General features: G+C 40.8%; 1 protein-coding gene across 1 annotated transcript in view; it reads left to right on the top strand.

Moving 5' to 3' along the window:
• TLK1 (tousled-like kinase 1) overlaps window positions 1-3,373 on the top strand; it is a 44,282-nt gene extending 40,909 nt beyond the window's left edge. The window contains exon 20 of the mRNA XM_009325432.1: window positions 1,618-3,373. Within this exon, the coding sequence (XP_009323707.1) occupies window positions 1,618-1,794 (177 nt within the window). The 3' untranslated portion in view covers window positions 1,795-3,373. The remainder of the gene's footprint in view (window positions 1-1,617) is intronic.
• The last annotated feature ends 7,716 nt before the right edge of the window (window positions 3,374-11,089 follow it).

Raw genomic sequence — 11,089 nt, 5'->3', positions numbered from 1 at the left:
TTATTTTACATTCTCTGTGTATTCCATGTTCTGTTTGTTTGAAAGACTAAAATAAACTTTCAGTGTTCTCCGCTCTTACTAACATTGTCACGATAGCTGTAAGAGAGAGGGAGAAATTATTCTCCAGTGGAAATGCTATAAAACCATTTCTGACTAACTTGTAAATTCAGGCCATTTATGATGACTGTGTAGAATCCAAATTGTCTTTCAGATTTATAGGCATGGCAGTTGGAAAAGAACAGCTTGTAAACTGAAATTCTGATTTGGAAAACATGGAGATGAAATAAGTATGGAACCTGAAATGACATTGTTAGTTTTCAGATTGTGACTATCCTTTGATCCTCCTCACTTTTTCCTGTATTGTGCAATGTTCTCCTTTGCATCACAGTAATGTGTCTACAGTGCCACAGAAGCATGAAGTATTTTACAAACATTTTAGACACAAACTGTTACTCTGAGGATCTTGCAAACAACTCTTAACAATTCATTTGTTACGAAGGATTTATTGTGAAGAATTTGATTAAAATCCATAATGTCCGAGAACATGTGAATATATATTAACAGATGTGCATGATTTTTGTTTTGTACCTTGTTCATGCTGGATATGTAAATTATAGAAGTAAATTCTAGCAGGATTCTTTGGAACTTGTATCACAGATTTTTTTCCTTTAATCTCCAGTTTTTAATTGGAGCAAAGAACAAACAGCTGAACAGATTTATCAAAGAAAAGAGATGTAATTCTTTTAAATTAAGTTCTAAATTAAGTAATGATGTGCTAATCAGTTCTGTAGCAATAATAAGGATTTTCTGTCATTAAATGTTGAAGCCCAAGCTCTCAGGAGACCAAATGTTCTGTGTATGCTAGACATAAGACTTGACAGAAACTTTCAGCACAAAATGATTGGCATACATCGTATGGAGCTAAACATAGGATAACATAGTGTCTCAAGAACAGTCCTGAAGCTAGCTACAGAATTTTTCAATTGATTAGATATTTTTAAGTGGATGGGATTGAGTTTTTTCTGGGAAAGGAGTTCCAACTAGGTAGTGGTTTCTTAAATAGTCTATTAGTTATTTAATGCCTATTGAACATGGCAACCACCATTGTCAAATTTCACATTTTGCTCTATTCCGTCATGGCACATGTGCTAATGCCTGCTTTCAAAGGTCAACTAAAGCGTTGAAATTCTGTCGCTGCGTCTTCCATCTACCGCACAGCTGAATGGTTTTAGAGGCTCTGTGGAGCTCCTTTCTACCCTTTCAATCCTCTGACATTTGCTACTGGTTTTTACGAAGCTGTTCAGGGATAACAGATGCAGAATTCTAATTGTGTGAGATGCTGTTTTACTTGTAAATATAGTTCCTAAACATGGAAATACATATTTGAAGTGTGATTATTTGAAGCCAATTTATTTGCTGCTTTTTTTTTTCCCTGATGTGATGTTACATTTTTTCATTGGACTCAGTAGTAAAATGTGACACTGTCATTTGAAATGAATTACGTAAGAACAAGAGTTTGTTTAGAAACTAGCTTATCCAGGAGGACATGCATATTTGCTTGTAAACAGACGTAATTATTTGGAATGATATTGTAACTTTTTACATTTCTTTTCCTAGGCCTTTATCAGACGCTGTTTAGCATACCGAAAAGAAGATAGATTTGATGTCCACCAGCTGGCTAATGATCCTTATCTTCTCCCTCATATGAGGAGATCAAATTCTTCAGGAAACTTGCATATGACTGGGCTGGCAGCATCCCCTACACCACCTACTTCAAGCATTATTTCGTACTGAAATTTCTCCGACTGAGGAATGGCATGATACCTTTGTGTAGTTTCCAGATGCAGACTTGAGCTTGAAAGCATTTGAGTGTTTTTTCACAGGACAAGTTTGATAACTGTGTTTTCAGACTGAAGTCCTCCTACATAGTGTCATTTGTATGATTGGAATGGATCATGGACTGTGAATAAATGTACCCTTCTGAGAAATACCTTTAAACATTGAAGGACGACACTGCCTGTTGCACACTAACAGGTATATTGTGTTTAAGACTGAAGAAAAGGTTTTTAGTTTTTTCTGGGGAACATTGTAAATAATCTTTTTAATACTTAAAGTACATTTGGTTGATACTGGAAAGTTCTAACATGAAGGGTAGTTTTTCATTATTTAAATAAAAAAGGGTAGTGAGCAAATTTGAAAACACAGGAAAAATTCTGTGCCTGGTTATAAACTAAATAAACTGCCATCTTTCCAAGACACTGATCTTTTGAAACCAAAGGAAGGAGTGTGAGATGTCAAAGATATGTTCTGTATCAGATTCCTCAGATAAAATTGTAGTATTTTATTTGGCAACTCAGGCTTGTACCTCCAAAAATGTGGTGGTGTTTCACTGAATTTAGATTGGAAGGGTGATACGGAATTCCTGGTACTTATTTCTCAAATAGATTGCTAATTTTGAAATCTGCTCAATTTTCTAAAAATACTATACTTGCTGTGGTATTGAAACTTGTGAAACTTTCCAGGCTTCTGATAAAAGCAAGCAACAGTATGAAACCAAATGCAAACAGGTAATGTATAATGTTCTATGCAGGAATAATGATAAATTCCCTTCTAGCTCTATTGTAAATTGTTGTACAGATGTCACATTTTCAGTTAAATTTCAGCAACTTATTCCTGTACAAATGTTTAAAGTATGGCTTTTTCTAATTGGATATTGTATTATTTTTAAGTCTCCCTCAAGGCGCTTTTAATTGCTGCTAAATGACGTTGCTTTTACTTTTGCGAAAGAATCAAATGACCTCCTTACGGTGCAAGTCAACTGTACGTTATAGAGAGATTAAGAGTAGGTAATTCATTAACAATCAAGGCATGTAAAACAGATCTGTGTTGGCAATATACAGTACAGTTCTTTAAGTCAGTTTATTGCGTTCTCAACCTGCAGAGCGCATTGATACTAGATGTAGAAGTTGCTCATGGTTATTCTCTATTTCTGGAAGTTCCTATCAACAAGGAAATGTTTCTTGTGGCTTGTACAGATATTTTAAAATGTGAAACATTTTCTAACTGCCTTGTATGGTAGAAACTTATTTTTCAGAACAGTGTATCTCTCTCCCGTTCACTATTCTTTTTACTATCCCATTCTTGATGCTGAGTACCTATATGTAATTTTGTCCATGTTGCAGAAAAAGGAGGCTGTATTACCACAGGTTTTCATTTAGTATTGTACAGTTAAACTGTTGCTCTTGTTTCTGATGTTGCAAGCCATTTTGTTTTCATTGTATATAAAGAAACATTAACTGTCTCTTTAAGATGCTGCTGAAATTGTAGAGAATGTAGCCAAAACAGTAATAAACAATGACAGTTGAAATTTCAAGGTTTTCATTGTGTGTTTTTGCATTTCAACGAAGGGCAAATCAGCTAACTATATCACTGAGCTACACTTAGCTATTTAAAGCAAACTCTGTGATTACAAACAAAAGGCCAATAATAGAATAATTAAGTAACATTGGAGGTGAAAGGGGAGGATTCCATGAAACTTAAAACATCTGTCTTAACGAAGTAACCAAAACATTATTTCACTGAGTAGACCTCACAGAAGTAACTTTAAGTATTTCAATGGGTCCTTCTATAACTCTTTAACCATGGAACAAAATTAGACTCAAATAGTGGCTCTTTCTGCCTTATATTACACCAGAGTACTTGGACTGCATCCTTTTCACTCTACAGCGCAAGACCGAGTGCAGGGTTCAAGGAGAATGTGCCATAGCTGTAGGCTTCCATTAGATTTCATTCCTTCTTATTCTGCATGTGTCAATATCGGAAGTTAAATCGAAGAATGTTTTGCCTAAGGAAAAGACACAGGATTGTGTTGACTGTATTTTTATTTATCTGGAATGTATTATGGTTACCCCTAGTAAAGGGAAGTTTGGCAATATATTAGAGAACTACTTAAGTAACTGGAAATTTTACAGCTACCTAAAAATAAGGGGGTTTATGCATTGCACTAATTACGTACAGACTTGTTTTTCCTGTTGTTAGCATCTGGGAATAGGCTGTTGTGGCTGAATACATGGCACTTGCTCCAGCTTTACAAATACACATTTCTGAAACCTAAACGCTTACTTTAAACAAAGTTTCATGTAGAAATACATGAAAGAAAAGGAGAGTCACCATCTCATCTTTTGAATCAAAGTTGTGAGGTTTTTACCTCCAATACACACAGTTGTGTTTGTGTTAGCATCTTATAGTACTGTTAAAAGTTTTGTATCCCCACGTGGAGTCATTCTGTGGTCACAAGAAGACATCTGAGTTAGTGTGTTTAGTGCCTGGTATTCAGCAATTTGTGCCTGGGATAGAAATACCCTTGAGGCTGAGTCTAGAAGCCCAAATTATTGCTGCTCGTGGAGGAATGCTGATCCACTCCTAGGTAATTCATGCATCAGTTGTTCAGTCTATATTTCATACATATTTTACTAATTTCATCCAGCACTAGATTTCCTAAGCTCTCTTCTGATTTAGCAGCTGGTAGGCAAAAGGAATGAAATTAAACTTCATCAGGCAGTTTTTAATGAACCTTGGAAACAAAAGCCTTCCTTTAAATTCATAAATACTTTAAAATTTCTGCATTTACTGGAAGATGCTAAAATACTACATTGCTGTATAATAAAAAAAAACCCAACCCTATGTTGAAACAGAGGTGACTGTAAGCGAAGTTCCGCACTTTTAACTATGATTGTAGTGCTACAGGTCATTGCAGCCAGAGTTAACAATGGTTGGCTTGTTTCTGGAAAACAACCATGATTTGGCACAATTGTATTTTAATGTTTGCACTGAAGTTGTTCAGATTTCAGTGTAGAACATTATTCACCCTTAACTTGGTCTACGCTAGTTGATTAATACCATTTTCATGGAAGCTAGTTAATATTTTAATTTTCTAAAAAGTGCTTTTAACACTCGCAAGAAGACTGGAAGGGCATCGCATTGCTGGCTGGCTGCCCAAGAGCTATTGACCACACACTATGGCTATGAACAAACCACTGCATAATTAGAGAGGCTTTCAAAAGCCCACAAAGCTGCGAGCCCTCTCGGTATGCGAGTCACGGGTGCACGAGGTGCCGAGCCACTGCCAAGGGGTGCTCTGCGCTGCTGGGACACCGGGCGGGAGCCGGGGACTGCCGATGATGGCCTAAGCAGGTGACTGGCTAAGACATGTACTAAAATAAGCAAGCCCTGGAAAGGAAAACATGCCCTGGGTTTTGAAGCACCCCGGGTGCTCCTGCTCCAGTTTTGCCATCTTCCCGAACATGAGGAAACCACAGGTCTGAGGCAGAGCCAGCAGCCTAGCCAGGCCTATCTTCCCCATCCCACAGATCTCCCGGCCAGGCAGGACACAGCACATCCAGTTTGGGGAGTGGATGCAGGTCCCCAACAGCGCTGCTGCTCCAGTCTTGCTCCAGATTTCAGCTCTGCTGGGGCCGAAGCTGCTCCTGTCATGGCACGGAGGAGCTGCAGCAGCTGAGAGGCCCTGGCTGGGCAGGTGGTGGCAGCCACCCCCTCCTCACCCACTGCCATGTTTTCTACAGAGGGCTGGAACAGTGAGGGACACTGCTGGGAGGAAGGGGGTTGCCAGGAAGGGTGAGAGGTGTCTCTAGGACATTTAGTTCTCTTCAAAGAACCCTCGGGACTTGGTGGTCTTCTCCAGAAATGGGAGATTGCATTGGGAAGGGGGACAAAGAAGCCTAGCTCAGTGGGGGGTCGGGGCAGGGACGGCCTCAAAATTTGGAGGCAGAGTGGTAAGAGAGTCTCCCAATTTCGGTGTCTAAAACACTTCAGTCTCACAATTCCTGTTGTATTTTTTAAAAATATTTTTCTACATATCAACTGCTGTCAGAGGGAGGACCCTGGTTTCACAGGTGAGGGGTGCCTGGCATCACGGACTGACTGTTTCACCATCGTGGTCACACTGTGTGCCCACCAGCCTGCCGTGTCTGTCTGCTGCCACATCACTGGGGCCAGGGCACTGTCATTTCGACGGTCCCAGCGTGATCCTGCTGTGGGCTTCGGGGTGTAAATACCTCCCCTGAGGCCTGGAGCATACCCAGCTCCAGGCAGCCATGGATTGTAGAGTTGAGGACTGTGTTGTGTTTGTAGGAAAGGTAAGACTGCAAATGTTTTCAGAGAGATAGTGAATAATCCAGTAATTTCATGTCTCTCTGACCACAGATTGATTAAAGGAGTTTAATAAGAGAAACAGAGCTCCCCCTGAGTCACCAACCTGGGGGCCTGGTGTTACATACCTGCCACCTGAGGCCAATGTGTTTCCAGGTGCCGTTTCCACAAACAAAACAGGTTTTACTTGGTCCTCAATCCTTACTAGGCAAGAATCCCTGAAAAACTCCCTAGTTTCTTCCAGTACCCAAGTTTGGCTCAAGTTTACTTATATCCTAACAAATCTGCCCACCTTATTCTTAAATATGCCCATCAGTGGAGGCTGCATTACTTATCCAAGCAATTTACTCCAGTTTTTCCTAGCATCCTGTCTTTCTTGCTGCTTATTAAGTCTATAATAATTTCCAGTCCTATGCGCTATGGCATGAAGAACACTTCCCTGCCATGTGTAGTACTTGAGCCTTGCTTTCTGTGCAGCTTCCATATATTTCATTTTGAACTTCATGCATGCTTCTTGAGTATCCTTTGGAGTTAAGATTATCCTCTGAACAAGTGAGGTTCTTGCATTACTTATTTCAGATATAACAGAATGTTAGGGAAACTCTTGCTGTTGAAGAAGTTATTTTTTTCTATTTTGCCCTAAGTAATGGAGTCACCTTGCGATCTTTTCATTGTGCTATGTTTCCCAAGCCAGTAAAATTCTGTGCATAAATCAAGGAAAAATGCTTTCCCTAGAAATGTCATTTTGTTTCTAGTGTCTCTAGAGCTAATCAGGTATCATTAAGAAATTACATGATGTTTGAATTTCAGAATCCCCTTGTGCAAATCTGTGGGTATCTTCTGTGCATCATTAAAACACGCACAGGGACTTTCTGCTTAAAAAGTGATGGAGATCAAAACCACATTTGCTATATCCTCAGAGGATGTGCTACCAGCAGGTCAGTTAGCAAAGTAAGGTGTTTTCTTGCTCTTGTGTGGAAGCTATGCTGTCGTATTTAGCAGAGCACAACTCTGCAGCCCAGTGAAACAAGTGTTTCCCGGGAAGAGAATGCCATGGCCTCAGCTCTGAGCCCCGAGCCTGGTACTGTTTCTGTTTTGGCAGTTGTGCTTTCAGTGTAAAAAACATAAGCAGTCCCTGGACGTCACCCTCGTGTTTGCTGTTACTCTTGGGAAACCTGTTTACGCATACACAGGGTTTGAATCAGTTTTGCAGGTGGCCTGGGGTTGTGGCTTCCTGTTATTTTTTAGTATTGATGCACATGGGGGTTGCGTAATTGCTCCCTTCACCAAGACTAGAAGGACGGTCCTTAGCAGAGTCATCGAATTCAGTAAGGTCTGGGAGTGCCTATAGTTCAAAGAGGCATAAGCATGATCCAGTGCTTCAGTGCTTCGCAGTGCCTGTCAGTACCTTGCTGAATCAACATCCTAGTTTACTTCTGATGTTGAAATTCTGAAATATTTATAGTTCAGGACAGAAGGAAAGGAGTCTTCATGCACTTTCAAACCAGCTTCTTCTAAATACTGTTCACTAATAGAGAACTATTGTAGTTTAAAAAAATCAGTTGTATGTGGCTTTATGGAAGGCAGTATATTATGTTAAATACATTGGCTGTATGTACAAGCATAGTTCGTTTTGGTTTTTTTTTTTATGATTCTAGCTGAAAGGATAGAAGTGCCACACACATCTACAAGTTCATGGCCTGTATATAATAGATGCAAAGATGATATTTCAGATTTTAGTACTCCTAGGTAGGATCTGGCAATATGTGTCTCCTATTGCCCAAATGCCTTTTAACTTAAATTTATATATTGTCTGCACACCTTTCACTGCAATGGAATAACTGGAACTGGGGCTTGTAGAGAAGGAGACCCTGTGATGCTTAAATACGCAATTGAGTTTGTGGATTAAAAAAATAAATAAAGTCAGGACATGAAAAACAGAAACTTGAGAAAAGTTTGTTGTAGAAGACAGTTCATATGGGGTTTTCTCCTCATATGAGAAGGTCTTCTGTTCCTTCATCTGAAGTGCTTTCAGACGGCATAGTCCTTTGATATTCTCTGGTAATTTCTGTGCAGTGTTACAGTGTTTCCCCCCTGTACCCCTAGTCCTCTCACCATGCTCCAGATGCCCAAAGCCACGCTTTGGCTTTCCTCCCTGCAGGTACAGCACGATGATTAGCAGATGGTGCAAGCTGACTTCCAGCCATCCAGTGCTTCAGCGAGCGATACAAATCTGGTGTGCAGCTGGGTGTCATGAAGTGACGCGCTACGCAGCTGAAAGGTGGTGGTGGCTTTGGGGTGACAGTGTGTATATCTCCACTTGCTCAGCGGTGCTGAGGCAGTGGCACTGCTTCTATGCACGTGTCAGCATGCAGAGAAGTGGTGCTCAGGGCTGGGAGGTAGGCAGTGAAGCAGAACCAGAGCAAACACATCTGCAGCTTTTCTTCAGGTCCATATTACAAAATCTCAGTTGCTTTATCACACAGCGGTTACAGTGATTTATTTTTTTTCAATACAAGTGAAGACCAGGACATCTTTCTTCTTTTTCCATGCACTGCAGCCTTTCCCCAGCCTTCCTGAACCATATCGGCCTTCACTGTCCAGTGATGTTATGAGCGTGTTGGAAGTCTTTAGTTCAAAGGAAGCTGTAATGTTGCAGTCTCGTGTCCTCTGCTACTGCACAGATGTGTAACCATGGCAGCAGAGGGTCAAGTTATGGAGACTGTATGTTGAAGTAGTGTCTATACCCTCCTCGTGGCTTTCCTTCCCTGCCCAGCTGTGCTGTTATGTGTGATACTGATAACCACTCTTGTGCCCTCTTCCCTTCCTCAGAGCTGTGCATTCCTCCTGGGGGCGGAAAGGCAAGTATCTAATTTTTAACAGTTGACAACTGTGCTACATTTAGAGCCACGGCCCCTAATTTGGACTCACGTAAGGGACAGCATGGGGTCCATCATACCCCAGCTTTTGTAATGTCTCAGACATATCAGCAGATCCAAGTGCCTTTTCTAGCCCTCAGACATCGGCCTTGCAAATTCTAGAACAGCTGGGCTGGTGCTGTGTCCTGGAGTGCTCCAGTATGTCACTGTGCAGCCATATTCCACGATGTATGGAGGACGCATTGCTGAAACGTGCAATGGTTCGCAATTGGATGGATAGCAAAGGTTCCTGTAAGAATCAGTGTAATAGAGGGGTGATGTGTGCAGGGCCTTGAGGAATACTATTTGAATACACAGGGATGTATTTTGCGGCATGAGTGCTTTCCTATTCATATCCCAATAATGCTTCCAGAAAAGAGTTCTCAATGGTGTGAATGCAAGACAAAGACAGAAGAGATGGTTTCTTGTGTCTTAACCTGTTGGGACATGCTCATGACTTTAGGAGGCCTAGAAGGAGAGCTGGAAAAGGGAAATGACTTTCCATTAGCATTGGTGAGAGCTTTGCAGGACGGAGCACTGAGAACTGTGCTGCTTTGTGCATGCGTGAGCAGATCCAGTAGATCTGCACTTGCCTTCGTTGGTAGAACAGCAGTTTCCACTAGAACGATGGGACGAGCAAGGACTTAAAGGATTCAAACAAGTAAAACCTGTTCCCCCATGCTCCCAGATTTCTATCTCATCTGCCCTTGAGCTTAGCATGACAGAGGAACGGGACCTGCCAAATGGTCACATACATGGAGCTGACTTAGCAAGAAGGTGCAGCTTCCTTCCTTCTCCCAGGTTTGTCCCTCTAAACAGCCACATGAAGAGTTATTGTGCAGCTTTGTACATTTGCATAATGGAAAACTTTCTTCATGACAAAAATAATCACCCTAACTAGCACACAAATGGTTCTTTTCAAGCTTGCAGCTGTGGCTCAGTGGCAGCTGGCAGAGCTCTCATCACTGATTTGAGCACTGGAATACCTTCCCTGCATGCCCTTCTATTGCAAAGCCAGGTAAGTAACATATTAGTTGGCAAACTACACATGAGCACTTGCCTATAGTGAATTTGGAGCATCTTATTCCATTGGTTAAATGTCAATTCACGTACATCTATATGATACCACGAAATCCTCGTGTTGCTTGTAGGGTTACATAAGGATGTATCAGATGCTGAGCCTGAACTCATAAATTGTCTTCTTAGAGCTGTCAGATGTCAGGACAGTTTTATTACTGAGCCCAAACACATTCCAATCTAACAAATTAGCATATCATAAAGGTTATTGTCCTATCACCCAATTAACAAAACTCACATAAAATAGAAGAATTACTCCTCTCTCATCCTTTATCATCTGTCAGAATTCCTGTGTTTTTAATGAACCTCATCCTTTTCCACTTATATTAATACCTTAATATATTGGTAAAATGAAAACCTTAATATATAGGTAGCACGTTAAACAAAACATGGTCCTGATGGTGAAAACTGTCAAGATTGGGGTTTTTTTCCCTCATCTCAGAGACAACTGAGAGGAATTCAGCTGAATTACATTAAGATAGCTTTTTCTATTTTGGGGCATGCTTTGATGTGCTCTGTTAACATCAGGCAGCAATGTGAAGGCCTCTTTTTTTTTATTCGGTGAGTCAGGTCATGTTTTTCTCCTTTTGGGTTTTGCAAACGATTACTTAGTTTGCAAAGGATTTTGCTAGTTTTGTGCTAAGGAGCAACACAGATGGGGCACAGAGATCATGGAGAAAAGCCAATATGAGCCATTCCTATTTGAAATTGGGGAAAAGCAAGCAGGAGTCAGCCAGGCAAGGCTCCAGACGGATGGTGTGACTGAAATGACACTTCAGCTGTGCCCACTTGGATGCTCTATGTCCAGAACACTTTCAGACTCGGCCACTATGCACTGGGTGGATATAAGGTGAATTGCTGTAATAGCTAGTGGCAAAGTTTTACGTTGTGTTTCATATTCAGATATACAAAAAGCAAGCCCAGGG

The sequence above is a fragment of the Pygoscelis adeliae genome, unplaced genomic scaffold (genome assembly GCF_000699105.1).
Source record: "Pygoscelis adeliae isolate BGI_AS28 unplaced genomic scaffold, ASM69910v1 Scaffold106, whole genome shotgun sequence".
Classification (NCBI taxonomy): Eukaryota; Metazoa; Chordata; class Aves; order Sphenisciformes; family Spheniscidae; genus Pygoscelis; species Pygoscelis adeliae.
Note: the sequence above shows the minus strand (reverse complement) of the source record. Positions and strands in the feature narration are given on the sequence as shown.